Source organism: Thunnus maccoyii, chromosome 21 (assembly GCF_910596095.1).
Source record: "Thunnus maccoyii chromosome 21, fThuMac1.1, whole genome shotgun sequence".
NCBI classification, from domain to species: Eukaryota; Metazoa; Chordata; class Actinopteri; order Scombriformes; family Scombridae; genus Thunnus; species Thunnus maccoyii.
Window position 1 is genome coordinate 26566484 of NC_056553.1, and position 16747 is coordinate 26583230.

General features: G+C 37.1%; 1 protein-coding gene across 1 annotated transcript in view; it reads right to left on the bottom strand.

Annotated features, from left to right (window-relative positions):
* arhgef4 (Rho guanine nucleotide exchange factor (GEF) 4) overlaps window positions 1-4823 on the bottom strand; it is a 139152-nt gene extending 134329 nt beyond the window's left edge. Inside the window, exon 1 of the mRNA XM_042399142.1 lies at window positions 4386-4823. Coding sequence (XP_042255076.1) covers window positions 4386-4577 — 192 coding nt within the window. The 5' untranslated portion in view covers window positions 4578-4823. The remainder of the gene's footprint in view (window positions 1-4385) is intronic.
* Window positions 4824-16747: the final 11924 nt, after the last annotated feature.

Sequence of the window (16747 nt, forward strand, 5' to 3'; positions counted from 1 at the left end):
TCTGTGAAGTTTCTGGTGGTCTCTGTTGCATTAACAGTGTCTGTCCTGGTCTGAAGTCAGAGTGGGATTCTCATCATGCACTCTTTGTACCCACCCCCCATCTCATCATCCCCCCTCCTCCTCACTGATAAGATGTCGTGCTCTGTGTCGGGGATACCTACTACTGATCTTGTGGTGGTTAGAGTTAGAGAGCACCCATGGGACAGAGCTGGACTACTCCTGAAAAAGCTATGTGGTCACTGCCATGTGGGATCACACCCACAACGATTGCGTTGCCAGCCAGGTAGTGGATAAATGCAAATGAGAAGGTATTGAGATGAACCCTATCTACAGAAACTCGCTCTTGGTACATGGAAAAGTGGGAATCACTGTGATTAATTTTGATTCATGAGTCAATGGCTGGCAAGTTAGTTGAAATGTAATTTGGTAATTTAAATCATGATTCAGATTTTTAACTATGACCTAAACTTCATATTGTAAAATGAACTTGCAGTAATGTGACTCTATCTTCTTAATAAAAAATACATTTTCAAAGTTCTAATTCTGTTCTCTTATCTCTTGTTATATACCAAATATGCACAGCCAGTATTTTCAGTCAGGTGCTGGTCGGTCACAGGAACATATAAGAAAATCAAAATTAACCACTGCACACTGTAATGACTTTACTGTGACTCCTATACAGCTTTGTTTCTCTCACCTTTTAGCGGTCCAATGAAATCTGAAGGATGTGATTTAAACTCCTCCTCTAATTGCACACCACCCACATACGCCTCACTGGGAGGTGTGTAAGAGTACAGAAGCTAAAAACACTCTAACTTCCATTTGACTGTGAATTTCTGGGCTGAGGAATGCTCAAGTTTATACAACATGTCATCCAAATATGTCTGAAGGCAAAAGTGTAGCTGTTCCCAGCATCCACATTTTTTTTCCCTTACATGTTTATGCTTTTTTAAAAAAGCAGATAACCTTAAAGGCAGGGTGAAAAACTTGCCATCTTAGAGAGAGGCAAGATGCAATAATTAATCAAATGGGGATAAATGTGCACACTTTTGCACAATCTTTACTTAAAGGCATTCATGGTGATGCACTCATGAAACTATACTTATATGTGAAGTGACAAGTAGTTGTGAGAAGAATTAAAAGAGAAACTTGAGAGAGAAAATAAAATCCTGCCTATTTTCTCACCTCCACACATCTGACCAATCACCGTGGAAAGTGGGCATAATTTTCAGATTGTCAGTTTCTGAAAGTTACAAAAAGTGCCACACACAGCCCCCCTAATTCCACTATCAGAAAGATGTGTGCAGAGGAGATTTCAGACACTGTTTGACAATTCAACAAGCACTTTCTCTGAAGCATACCAAGACTTTTGTTCTACTACAAGGTGAAAAAACAGAAAAACAACAAAAAACAGCAACAAAAATAGCTCAGTTTAAATGAAGACTGATCGATCTATTCACACTCAAAAACCTAATTGGATATATCAGTGAAGAAAAGAGTACATGCTGCATGCCTGCAGACGTCCATGAGCTGAACCTTGGAATCCAACAGTGTGTGGAGGAGGTGGATCAGTCCGACTAGATGTGAGCCAGAACACCTCTGTAGCTGCTGAACAGAGTGAAGCCTGCAGGCAGATTCAAGACATGACTTTGCTTGTCCCTGCAGTCAGCACAGCAAAGATGAGAACATGAGCCAAGTCCATGGACATTTTTCACCCTGGGGATCAACCCTCAACCTGATACGCCCTTATCTTATTAAGCTTGCTAATGGTTTTGTCAAATCAATGTGCAGTGAGTCATGGCAAACTTTGATGGTGCACTACAGCGCTGACATCACTGAATACAGTGCAATGAAAACACATGACAGATTCTTAAAAACATCCTGCAACAGGCTAATTCAGGTCCTGACCTGAATTAGCAGGATATTCCCAACCCTCGAAGTGAAGATGAATTTGATGGGTCGCAAGAGGATTGAAGAAAAAACTCCTGTGAACATCTGCCTACTTTTTCCTTTTTTTCATGTGAAATACTGGACATTTGTATCTCTTCTGTACTGTAAAAATCCTTCATGAAAGAATCTGTGGAAGAAGAATACTTTGGTTGAATGGCTTACAATTTATGTCCACATTAAGGGAATAATCTGTGATGTGAGGGGTAACAAGCAGACATTGGTTCTATTTCAGGGGTTACAAAAAAAGAGGTTGGTAACCACTGTTATACACCTTTCAGCCATCTTTTTTGCACTGGTTTGTAAAAACCAAAATCTCTTCCTCCTGCTTTGCCGCTGAAGGCAGCTATTGAATGTATGTAAATCACTAAAAAAAATAGCTGCATATATAAATAATTTGTTGGAAACAGTTCAGAGAATTCTGTTAACACTCACAGTTATAACAAAGCAGTACCAACTCAACGAAATTCACATTTCTACCACTGTGAAAATGTTGCCTGCCATATGAGTCTTAGCACCTTAGGTGTGAATATTACTGAGTCCCCACAAGCCCAAAAGATTATACACGTTATTATCTAGATAAATCTAGATAATGACATGTGCACACAACATAACTTGTGTGCAATATGGCCTCTGTACAAACAAGATAATTACATGGGTGCGCAAGAAAATGATTTGTGTGAACATGTTATCTTCAAACAAGATTAAAAATGACCTTTCAGGACTTCTGTAGATGGAACACAGGACCTATAAAAACATATTTTTTATCTCTTAGACTCAGTGATTAATTTCATTCATGCTTTGCTGGCCTTGCTGCACATTTGTTTGGAATATTCTTCTTTGAGATTTGGTTTTTGCCACAAAATGACTAAGTTGCTGCTGGACCTTCCAAGTGCCACTGTATAAAATGAATGCTTATGCAATCGATCATTTCGTGTTTCATATATGGGCCCTGTAGCCATGGCAACAGACACACTGCTAATGTTGTGCACACTCTTGAAGACTTCTGACAGATGATCTGATTTGGCCTCTATAACTGGTTTGTCATGATGAGGCTCACTGCCCTAAACTGGTTAATCCACTGAAAAGAGCAACAGTCAGCTATAAAGATCTTATGTGTAAACACATTAAACATTCCATCTGATAACTCCACATGCTGGTTTGTGTCAGGTCAACTACTCCAAACATCTGAAAAGATTTCAACAGAATCTCCTCTTTTCATAGCTATACTCTGGAAGGATCAATATTCATTCTGTACTCATGGAATATAAACTGATGATTTCTGAGTTATGAGTGCACTAGTGTGGCATAAAGTACCTCCAGAAGTCTAATGTGTGTAAATTTGTTTTACACAGTTCTTAACATATAACAGACTCATTCACAAATACCCTAATGCTTTGCAAACTGCTTTGATGTGTTCTGTGTTTCTGTTTGCTATCTTAGCAACACGGTTGCTAGAGTAGAAAACAGACACCAGTCAGCCCTGACTGAGAACATTAGTGCACTCTGTCCTCTTGTCATTATCCTGTAAAACTGTCTGTTTTCTATAAGATCATACAGTTCAGACCACATACCATTTATACCAAGTTCTCTCCCGATTCAACTCATGGACTTTTTCATCATCAGGATCGTTAAGTTCTATTAACATCTGCTGAAGCAGCAATAAACAATGAGCAGTGGGCCATGTGGATAAAATCCTCTATCAATGTATGTGTAATTTTATACTTCTTTATCTTTATATGTATTGTTATATGGTTACTTTGAAGGAAAGTCAATTGAGAATTTGTCTGATGGATAAAATAACCACCAGATAGGAATGTCTCTGTAGCTGACAAATATCATCACACTGATGAAAATCATATAAAAATCCACCATACCATAAATGCTCAGTAATTTGCAGCACAATGGTCCAATACAAACTGATATGAAAAGGGCAGATGCCACAGTGTGGCAAAATCTCTGATATGTTATGGCCACATTGTACAAAAAGCCATAAAAACATGGTAATAATGCGTTTGTTGATGAAGGTTCAGTTAATGTGCTCCTTCAACAACTGGAGTCTGCAGTGCCTCAGTTTGCTGTTTCTAAAAAGGTGTTTTTAAACAGTTGAAACTGAAACTTTGGATTATGTGCAGCCTAGTTGGCCAGATTATTAGATTGTGACCAAAACTGAGCTGAAGACACTGATGAATGTTGGATCTTACTGTACAGGCTATAAGCTGGGCAATATGCAAACAATACAAAATCTTTGTTTACTGCAATGAACTGTGTTCCATTGTTACGCGTCTCATCAGACAAAACTAAAACTATAACTACCCATTTGTTAATGTTTTAATTAAAATGTGCTTTAATTAGTCTTGTTTGTGGTATTTGTTATTAAGATTACACTGAAATCCACAGTTAAAATGTCACAGTCAACTTTTAGGAGGAAATGTTACCTTGTACCATCGGAGCAGAGCCCAGCAAAGCAGGTACGCCGCCAGGCTGGACTTGGCGGTTCGGTATCTCTCCGGTAGACAGTTCAGATTGGCGAGCTGCTCCGGCTGCTCTCCGGTCCTCGGCTCGGACTCTGAACGAGCGGCCCCGCTGTGCTGCGCGGACAGGTCCCTGCTGCTCCTCGACTCATCCATCAGGTTACTGGTCCGCTGTGTCAGGTTAGATGTGGCTCAGAAGAGTTCGCAGCTCACCAAGAAGCAACCACTTGTATTAGAGCAGTGTCTGGAAGTTTGAAGAGTCTCCCATACTATCAGATCCCAGAAACTTTGACGTTTCAGCCACTTGACAGAAGCTGGTGATGCCAGCTGAGAGGATTCAACTGACCTGCATCAGTCCGGTACTCTGCCAGTATGAACACATTTCACTTCTCAAATGTAAAGTCCCAGGACTTCCCTCCTAATCACTATCAGCTGCTTGTACTTCCATTTATCATGAGCGTCGGTTTACAGCGCCCCGCTGTGGCAGCATCATTCAACATCTGCCCTCTTCAACAGTTACCTGCCTGATTTTAGGTAACGTTAGCCAGGACTGTAGAGATACTGACAGTGGTGGAATGTAACTGCGTACATTTACTCAAGTACTGTACACCAGTACAATTTTGAGGCACTTGCACTTGAGTACTTTCATTTGATGCTACTAGATACTTCCATTCTACTACATTTCAGAGAGAGATATTGTACTTTCTACTCCACTATATTTATTTGACAGCTTTAGTTAGTTTCCAGACAAACATTTAACACAAAATAACATAATGATAAGACTATAAATCTCACTGCATTATTTAAGATTAAACCAGTGGTTCCCAAACTTTTTGGCTTGGGGCCCTTATATAAACACTGTGTGTGTGTGTGTGTGTGTGTGTGTTTATTTCTGTCACTTTTCAGATGTGTATGAATTGTTTGCAGTTCCACCAAAGATAAATAAATGTTTGAAGCCCAAAGAGGTAAAACCCTCCAATATTTTACCAAAATGCAAAGATTAAAGAAACGTTCTGAAAAATGAATCCACATGTATGTAGCAGAACTTTGTTTTTTCTTCTTTCCTACCCAATCTATAATTTCAAGACCTCTCAGATTTATCTTGTAACCCTCACAACGCAGTTCAAACTGGCTCCACCTCAAGCTGCTACAACAGTAATGATAATAGTGCTTTTGCACTAACTCATCAGTATTAATAATGTACTTTGTTAAATTCAGTCACAGCCTAAAATGAGTACTTTTATTTTAGTATTTTTAAGTAAATTTAGCTGAAAGTGTAGTAGACACGCACATCCAATAAACATCAAACAGGTGCTGGACCAAAGAAACAAAATGTAAAAAAGAAAAAGAAAGATGAAGGTCTGCACAATGTAGCTTCCTTAGATGCAGTTTAATGAGACATCCACCAGTGACTTTAAGAGCTACATTATGTAATTTTAGCTTGTAATATTTCTATACTTTTACTTAAGTAGGATTTTAGATGCAAGACTTTTACTTGTAATGAAGTATTCTTACAGTGCAGTATTAATACTTTTACTTTAGTAAAGGATCTGAGTACTTCCACCGCTGGATACTGATGTCCTCTGGATAGAGGATTGCAATTATTCTTATTATTCCTCAACTGACTAAGTCAACAGCTGCTTATTATGTCAATACAACTTACTAAACTCCAACTGGTAGGCTACCAAAATTTAAGACAGTCCACACATGTAAGGGAGCTCCATCTCGTTGATCTCACAGTGTCTGTCCTGGTGAAGCTTTTGATGTTGGAGTGGTGCAGTTTGATGTAAATGCCATCCACATACTGGTACCAGATTACAAGTGAGGTACAAGCTTTTGTCAGAGTTATCTGTTCAGAAGGTTCCATGTATGTACTGTATATACATTCTGCATTACCTATTATAATAGAATATAGAAAGAATTCAGTCCCATAATGTCATTTGCACTATCTGTATGGGATGCAGTCAGACAAACTGCAAGCACTCTTGGCATGACATATGACTAGTCCAGTCTTACAAAACTCTAACCTTGTAACTGGTGGCACACCTTTCAGTGGAGAACAAAAGGATTCATGTTTCATCAGATCTTTGAGATGACAGAGGAATAAGAATGTTCAGTGATTTATGCAAGGCAACATTTCAGGAACTTCTTGTTTTTTTTATCTTCGTTGAAGACAGACTTTACAAACCAATGGAATACACGTGTGATTCAGCACTTTGATCTGAACCTCTCCATCACCTGTTTGATATAAAAGGTTTTCTAAACTCATTTTTATTAAAATCAACATGTAGACCTCATAATATTTATTAGTTACGGAGTAGCGTTCTTGATTATAAAACAGAAATACTGATTGACAAAACTGTTTGGATCAAATTGCACAATACTTCTATATTCTGATAATAAATTGATACATTTTAAATGTATACATAGAATTTATTTAACTGTCATGAAACTTGCTTCCTTCCCACTCTCCAATATTTGTCTGAACAACCACTTTGATACTTCCTTACATATGCACTGGGAGTGTCCTGGCATCTTCCACTCTATCCTATTTACTTAACATAAAACTACCTTGTAGCTCCAAACTATTACTATTGAATGATGATTCTTCTTTGTCCTTATCAACCCAAAAACATGTGTTTTATTTGCTGGTTTGACAGTTGCAAAAAAAAGTTGTGCAATGGAAACGCCCACATTCTCTTGACCATATCCAATGATTTATTTTTTTCTTGATATACTTTGTATTGAAACATAAATAAGAAGAATGTTTGGGACTAAGCAATAAACTATCAATATGTTGACTTCTATAATTGATGAGGTGACATCTCTTCTGTAAAACAATTGGGGCTGGAGAACAGTGGGAACACTGGAGGAGCAAAGAATTTAGTAAAAGCAATAAAAAGTGATTATGAGAAAAATGTTCCATTTAAAAGTTAGTGATCGCACAGCGGTTCCTTTGGTTTGTTTGTAAAAATTCCCTTTGTACATGAAATAAATGATGTCAAGACACAACTCTAGTAGTTAGATGATCAAAGTTGAGGTTGGTTGTATCCCTCCTGTATTAGTTGTTGTAAAGAACTTAACCATCTCCTCAGTCTGGATGCTGGTAAACAGTACTGACATCAAATGACACCAGCTTCTGTGAGGGAGTACTGTCAAGTCCTTCATTTTCCCCAAGATCCTCACTATTCTGAATATGATGCTCTGCGCATCCCTCCCAGTGACACTGTCAAGTAATTCAGCTGATTGATGGGACCAGTGCTGAGATTGCAGGTCTGAGGTGTAACCCGGTTTTATTAACCTTTGGCAGTTAGTAACATTCATATGATGACACCTGAGCCGAGTCTATGCACTGATAAAGACTGTGAAATGTGGTTGAAAACTCTGGAAAAAAATAGTAATTAGATCTTGAGTGTCTTTTTTGACTTTTTTTTACTTGTATACACTACTTTTTTTTGCATTTGGTCACTGCAAGCTGCACACATGTCCAACCTTTGTTTGGTTGACCACATTTAGAGTTGAGATATCTTTATTAGCTATTCTTAACTCAACCTGACTGAGTCTCCTCTAGCTCTCTGTAGAAGTATGATGGACTCAAAACAAACAGCAGGTGGCACTGTGGTCTTCACTTCAAATGTCTTCCTGCTGAAAGTTTAGTGCAAAAAACTATCACTTGACATGTTGCCTGTTTTTGGTGTATAACATATTCTAAATCTAAAACATGCTCAAGGAATCAGCTAAAATGTCCATTAAAGTAAAGGTGAAACTGCTAATCATTTTTACCAGCCGAATGTTGCCATGAAATACAAAGTTTTCTAATGAAAGTCTATTGTCAGTATGATTAATGTTATTACATTGTATATTTGTTGTAATTATTATATCCGATAATATGATTATACTACTGACATTGATAATAAATATACAACTGTCAATTTTAAGCACAAAAACAACAGTTGACACTCATGCACAGTTTATTAGTGTGGTTGAATGTATCCATCACCTAAAACTTGTGCTGTTACACCTCAACACAGATGAACAGGTCCGATTTAGTTCTACGCAGAGTGCACTGAATATTGTATAATTTTTTAATTTTTATATTACCCTAAAATTTTGTATTTTATTTATTCATCTTTTCATGAACTTTTATACTTATGTATAAAGCCTTATTTCTCAGGTTTTTACACAGTGGTCTTCTTCCAGAAGTGTTATAAAAAAGGTGCCTTTTTTATAACACTTATACAGTTTATTAATGGTCACAAATCTTTGCATATTATTGAAAATGCATTTTTGCTGTTAATCACCATCTCAAGTATAATTCCAAACAATGTGGTGAGTTACCACAAAAATCATTATTTGTTGTTGTTATTGTCCCCAAAAGACTAAGAAATGAAAAAATAAATCTGTTTCCTTTACTGGAAGAGACCATTAAAGAGTTAAGTATTATTCAAAAGAAGAATTTTCATTTGCGCCGTGACAGCATCACATGACTGTAGACACTGTGTCAGATATTGCACTATGTTGTTCCATCTACTTAACTGTTGTTTGGTATTTTCACAGACGCACACAACGGACAACTGAAATATGCAGCTGAAACACGCCGAGTGATAGTCATACACAGAATATGAACTACTTTTTTATTTTAATTGTTTGTCACATTACAGAGATCTCACTGATGATGAACTAAAAGAAGTGCCTCAGAAAACAAAGTAATGATTCAACCCTGAAACATACATGAGATTGGAATAACATGCTCACAATAAACCCAACAGTGCCTTGAAATAACAGAACAACTCACAAGACAACTCAAGAGACACACACTTTAGTTGGAGGTGATTTTGTGCAGATCCTCAACAGTGACATACACCACCTGAGGAGACACAGACAGTATATATCATTGCATTATGAATATGGAGCATTTATTAGCTCACTTTCCATTACCCACTGTACTGTGGTTCATTTCAACTGGAACATATAGACATTAACTTGTAATTTGGTGCAGTTTTCCATTGAATTTTCTGCTTGTTTTCCACACTGTCAGAGGAAAAAAGTTGCTATTCATTAGAATCAAATCCATATTTGGGGTGATTTGTTTTTATTCTAACAGGAATCCATATAAGTCTTTATTGAGCTCTCAAATGTACTATAAGCAATTGATTTGTCTTCACATGTGTGTTGTCAGAGCCACAGACCAATGATCAAAGAGGATGGAAAATGTCAGTATTTTTTTCACAGCGCATATGAGCTAGTACTGGAGTGTGTGAGTGTATGTGTGTGTGTGCGTGTGTCAGGTCTGTGTAAAGAGTTATGTGGAACTTTTTTTTTTGTATTTCAGAGGGTGTTTATAGATGACAACAAAATCAGAAAGGTTTGTTTTATCGTCTCTGACACAAGTCAGTTGTTCACTGCCATGACTTTATCCCTCATGAATTAAAACCAATAAAAATAAAAGGAAAAACCCAAACATGTGATACAACATGTGAGCAATAGAAGTGTTGGTAGGTGTTTTTACTGTATTTGTGTGTTTATTTTGCAAGCCTTTTCCCTCTACTTCCAAACCTTATGCTAAGCTAGGCTACATGTAACACATCCAGACTCAGCTCAGATTGACATTCATCTTCTCATCTCACTCTCAGAGATAAAGACATTATCTTAGGTTATTTTCCCATGTTGAGCTATTTCCGGCCCACTGGTCATCTAATCTAAATTTAAACATAACTGACATGACTCCAGAGCAGAAGTAATTAGTTTCTCAGCTACAGTAAGAGGACACACTCACCTGTCCATGGCAGGGGTCGGGGTAGTCACAGATGTTCTGTGAGAAGACAGAACGGATCAGTATTTTCACTTCTTCAGGGTAAATATAGGTGGGCTGGCACACATCTCCCTCCTTTATACCAACTTTGTGGAACATCTGGAATAAAAGTGAGAAATGCATGAGATGTTCATTTATGGCTGTGAATCAAGGGGTTACAGCGTAGCTACGTGTGTAGGCTGTGCCATAGTTGAGGTACATCTCATCTGTCATCAATGCAAGTAGACATCAGGGATTGGGTGGCTGCAGAGATACCAGGAGGAGAGTGCAAGAACTGTGATTGATCAGTTTGGGCTGTTTGTGCTTTCCAGTGTTGGTAGAGACTGTAGATAGTCAAGACAACATAAACAAAGTTATTTTATTTATTTGTTCACAAATTTATACAATACCATTTTTATTGAAGAGTTAATAATTTGATATATACACAAAGACATATAAAAAGGCATATATAAAAACACATTTTTACCTGCATATACTCAATTATACTTGAATTTAAAGTAAACCAACACCTGTTCTAAAAACTCAAGATAAGATTGACATAATTATGTTAAATACAAATAATAAGGAATGAACATAAAAAATGTATATATAAAAAAATCTCATTCCAATTGTGCAACAGTCAACTTGAATTACCAATGTTTGTTCAACATGTTTTTTTTTTTTAAATTCCAACAGTCTCTGTATCTAAATGAAAATGTAGCCACGTTACAGGAACATAAAGGAAGATGAAGATGTTTAGACTGTCTAGTAGAATATGTATGAATGTTTGAATTAGTTTGGAAAAAAATATGAAAAGTGTTAGATAGCCGTTAGCTGAAATAAAATATTAAATAAACATACAACTCTAAAGTTTGTTGATACTAGGGACAGTCAAAAGTTTAAGAGTATGAATAAGAGGGGCAGATGATTCATGCCAGTGAGAAGAGGTAGCTAGTCTGACTGATTCCTTTAGAACTATAAACAGTTGTGAAGATGTGAGGAATGTTGGAGAAAGAAGTAGTCTTCAGTAACACTCATCTAACAAAGTCATGCCACTGCAAACCTGCTCACCACCAACACTGTCACTGTGAATGAAACAGCAACTGCATAGAACAGTCTGTTCACTAATGAGACAAGGTGAAATAGAAGTCAACTAGATGTAATTCCACTTATATGTGAGTAGCCCGGTGTCAGACTGACTCACAAAGTAAATCAAATAACATAAATAGAATATAATTAAAGCATGATAAAGCCTGATCATGTGCAACACATCCATCAACGGGCTCCTTTCAACATGTCCCTTAAAGTGAACCCAGACACCCCATGAAGGAAGCTTATTTCAACCTCTGAAATCAGTATTCTAATCTTTCAGTCACTACAAGCTTGTGGCCATAAACAGTGGGGAGTAGTGATGGGAAAGGCTGGAGAAATCCTGCTGTGGGTCTCACTGCATCCCATTCTGTCTCCTATTACAAATACATACAGTATTATTCTCATTGGTGGAAGAAGTATTCAGATCCTAAAAGTACAAAAGTATTATGAGTTTGATGTAGTTAAAGTATTGCAGTAAAAGTAGTGGTTTGGTCCCTCTGACTGATATATTATTATATATGACATCATTAGATTATTAATACTGAAGCATCAGTGTTAGAGCAGCATGTTACTGTTTGAACTACTTTTTGCACAGTTAGCTAGTTTAGTCCAGTGGTTGCCAACCTAGGGGTCGGGCCCCTCCAAAGGGTCAGCAGATAAATCTGAGGGGTGGTGAGATGATTAATGGGAGGAAAGAAGAAAAAACAAAGTTCTGATACACAAATCTGTTTTCAGTTTTTGGACTTTTTCCTCTAATCTTTGATTTTTGTTGAAATATTGGATCATTTGAACATTTATTGAAATGAAAGCATGTGAGAAGTTTAGAGGGAAAAATCACTATTTGGTGGAGCTGTTAACAACTCATAGACATGTGAAATGTGACCCCGACTACACACTGCTTTTTGCCAAAAAGGTTGGAAACCACTGGTTTCATCTTGAACAATGTGTTGTATTTTAAGAGCTTGTTATATTATCCATTGTGTCAAATCTTCATCTGAAAAGTAACTTATGTTATCAGATAAATGTACTGGAGTAGAAAGTACAACATTTCCTCAAAATCGTACTTAAGTACAGTATTTGAGTAAATGTACTTAGTTACTTTCCACCACTGGTTATCGTTGTAGGCGAGTCTGCAGTAGGGAAGTAAATCAGCTGCATACCTACAGCAACAAGTCCTCCATATAACAAAACATTTGTCATATTGAAGGTACAGGGTATGGTTTAAAAAGAGAAATGGTTGTAAAACACATTTACATGTTATCAGAATACTGACCAGTTTCCTCTGCAGAAGCCTGTAGACCTTCTTCCGACGGGCGTGGTCACTTCTCAGGCGTTTGGCAGTGTGGAGCAGAGATGCTATCCACTGAGGAAGCCTGAAGAAGATTTAGACATCTGAAATGTTTCTGTATTCAATTCAAATTGATTATACACTCTATGACTTTGTTTAACTAAGAATTAACTAAGCTATAGTAACGTTACCTCATCCCAGCCAACCAAATATTGAAGTGAACTTTTTTTTTACTCCTTTTCATTTGTATGAGATGCAACTTATCAAGGCACTGTAGCCAGTAGTGTATTGATGTGCATCGATACACTACTGGATACATCTGCATCTTTGGTTTTGACATAGATTTCTACACACCACTGTTATTTGACATGGGTCACCTATCCAGAAACATAGCATTTCTATCACATTCACTCCCCACATCAACATGACTACAGCTCCTGTGTGTATTGTCCTGGTTCAGACCAAAACACAGAGGGAATGATGCTCTTTAACATAACACAGTTGAAGATGGATGTTTAAACCAACAGTCTGTTGAGGTACACTGAACTGATGCTTCACTTTCTAACAGTTCCACCTCAATGCTCAACTAGTTTTACTTACAACATTGAATCACAAGATCTTTCAACATTTCTGGTATCTGTTTCAGACCAGCTGGTCTATATTCTGTAATTATTTGCACAAAGCCAGTTGTTTAGAAATGTACACTGCATCTGTAAAACACTGGGAGAGCTGATGGAAACCTTTATCTTACCCAAGTGAATGGCAGAGATCAACATACACATCCATGAGAGGGTTGATGGAGGCAGCATGCTCTGTGAGTCAACATGAGAAGCAACTGACAGTGATAGTTACAGTGTGAGCCCTGCCTCTCCATTCCAGTCCAATTAAACATAAGAAAGAAATGAAATTCAGATGACAAAGTTGGGTAAAATACATGATATTTGCACTGATGTGTTCATCTATTGTCACTCAACCTCCAAAAACCAGAAAAATAGTGTCTTCAGTGTCTTCCACAGAGTTAATAGATGTGTTACAGAGACGTCTTCTTCAGCACAAATAAGATGATCATCATGATTGTTACATATATCTAGAATGTTACACCACAGTAGGATTTGATTGAGCGTCTTTGTCAGATTCTTCAACATTGTCTTGTGTCACAAGTTCACATACATGACAAGATTTAAGAATATCTACAATACCCACAAAGTGCTGCAATGTATTCAGTTTAACTGCACTGACATGCACTGAGAACCTGTATTAGTTAACAATGTGACAGATGGAGGAATAACAGAGTTCTGTGATACTATTTTATATGCTGATTTATATGTGAAAGCTGATATTCCCCCAGATAATGAGAAGGATCTGATGTGATGCAGTTTAAAACAAACATTCAAAAGTCTGACCAACTATCTTTGAGAATGTTCATAACAATCCCAACATAAAGACAGCAGAGGTGGGACAAAGTCATTGTTTGGAACACTTATTGATGACATCATTTTTAGTCTTTGGGTTCAGGGAGGATATTAAGTCATTCCAAATCATAAAACTAAGGTCCATGTAAGGTCACAAATCTTTGGTGTTTAAGTAAAAGTCTTCAGATTCTTGACTTTAGTCTGACTCGAGTCCAAGCCATGTGACTCAAGTCCACACCTCTGCCACGCAGTGATCCACAAACTGTACTGCATCACACTTCATAATCACAAAGTCTGCTCCAAATGACTTCAGTCTCCTGAGAACATGAAATTATATCAACTGGAAGAGGATAAAATATAGATCATTTCATGTGCTTTAATTAGATTAATAATGTGTGAATTCTTCACATCTGTGCAATTATGAATACTCGAATTATGGCTACAACTAGAGCTGCAACAATTAGTCAATTAATCGATTAGTTGCTAACAAGTCAGTTTTGAAGAAAAAAATTCTCTGGTTCCCAAAGTCTCTGTTCCTCAAATGGGAAGATTTTCTGGTGTCTTTGGTCCTTAATGACAGTAAACTGAATATCTTTCGGTTGTGGACTGTTTGATCTGAACAAAACAAGACAGTTGTTTATTACTGCTTAACTTGTCATTAACTTTTGATAAATTGTTTAGTCTATAAATTCCTAGATGCCTTGTTTTGTTGGACCTACTGTCCAAAATCCAAATATATTCAGTTTAAACTTGAATTCAACACAGACAAGCAGCCAATCTTCATACCTGAGAAACCATTTTTACTTGATCAAACATCAGCAGCAATTATTCGATTTAAAAAATCAATTCAGCAACGAATTGTTTCAGTTTTGGTGTCAGTCTCCTATTATCCATCAGTTTTACAGCCATCTGTGTAAAGGATAAACTCACAGCTGATCCTGGCTCAGTGAGAATAGCAGTTGAGTAGCTTTCCTCAGGTGCATCTAACGCTTTACAGTAAACTATATTAATAACTAACAAAACGTAACTTCAATGTGTCGACTTGAACAATCAGCTAGCCTGCAGCATTACCAGGCTGTTTACTTCAAACAGATTCATTTGAAACTTCAAGCAGTAACTGTTAATCATCATATTTTGTGGTATGCTTTATTACTCTGTGCACGTGCCTGAAGCTGTAGTTTCAGGAGTATTATTAACCTGTAACGCGCGCGGGCGCCATATAGAGAGTTAGCGTTAAAGTGCAGATGAGATGAGAAGCTCATGATGTTACAGCCTACCTGTAAACGAGAGTTCAGATCCGGTGTGCCGTTACTATCTATCAGCCTGCAGCACGCTCATTAGCTTAACGGGAATGATTGACAGGAAGGGCGGGACCAAACTATCAAGTCTAGGTGTGTAAGATCATTTACTCATTTAAGAGTAGCAGTACCGCGGTGTGCATTATAGAGTAAAGTCCTGTATTCAGTATTCATGTTCAATTATTAATGTAAAATAACGTACCACAAATCTTTCTTGTGTGAACCTAGTTACTGTAGGCTGTTTTGCTAGAGGTTATTAAATCATCTCTTTTCATTTTGAACAAATCATTTCATCTTAAAGGACAGGTTCACAATTTTTGAAATCTGTCTTATAACAACAGTCAGGTGTCCATATGAACAGTGAAAGAGGTTTTCTTCGCTGTAATCATTCCTCCTGTTCATCCTGGATATTAAAAGATCCTTCAAATGTGCTTTCAATGTAAGTGATGGAGGCCAAAATCTACAGTGTGTCCACACAGTCATTTAGAAGTCTCTGTGAAGCTTATATGAGGCTTCAGCAGTCTGAGTTAGTCATATCAAGTCATATCTGACACATTTACAGTCTTTTTCGCATCAAATTCCCTCTTTGTGTTTCCTCAGACAGTGTTTCTCTGTTGAGCTGTGGTGGAAGTATAGTAACAAAAAGAGGAACTTTGGCACTAAAAAGACTGTAACGTTGAAAGATGTCTACTTTATTTAACTAATTTTGAAGCTTCATATTAGCTTCAGATAAACTTTCAGATACATTTTTGCACAGAAGGAGGACTGTGGATTTACATTGTGAGTGCATTATGAAGGGATCTTCTAATGGTCAGTATGATTACAGCAAGAGGAACAGGTTTCACTGTTTATTTGGGCTCCTGACTGTTGTTTTCAGACAGACTTGAAAAATTGTGAACATATGATTTAACTATCTACCTAAAGAGCAGTAAAAGTTTACTTTACAACTAATCAGTTTATATAATATGTAGCATTTTTACAGATTACACTAGTCAACAGTCTATGAAGCAGATGAAAGTGGCTTCACTTCCACTCGCTACAACATTAAAATGCTGCTTACATGTTAATGAATTAGTAATAATAGTCCAATAATACTATATTACATGTAATAATATAACCCTGACAAACCATTCTGCTGCAGAAAGAGTACTTTCATTTTTGATACTTTAAGTATATGTTGCTATAAATATGTATAAATGTTTAACTTGGGTAATATTGTGAATGCAGATCTTTTACTTGTAAGGGAGTAGTTTTACTACTTTTATTCACCGTGGAAACTTCTCCCACCACTGACAGTAACGAACAGTAAATGGAATGAGAAACAGAAGAAATCAAATGAAATCTGATCATTGTTCAGTCTGGGTCCTGGTTTTCTTGCTTCAGACATCATGTCTGTCTACAAAGCTGTCACATCACCATGAACTCTGTTCTAAACTCTGCTTCAG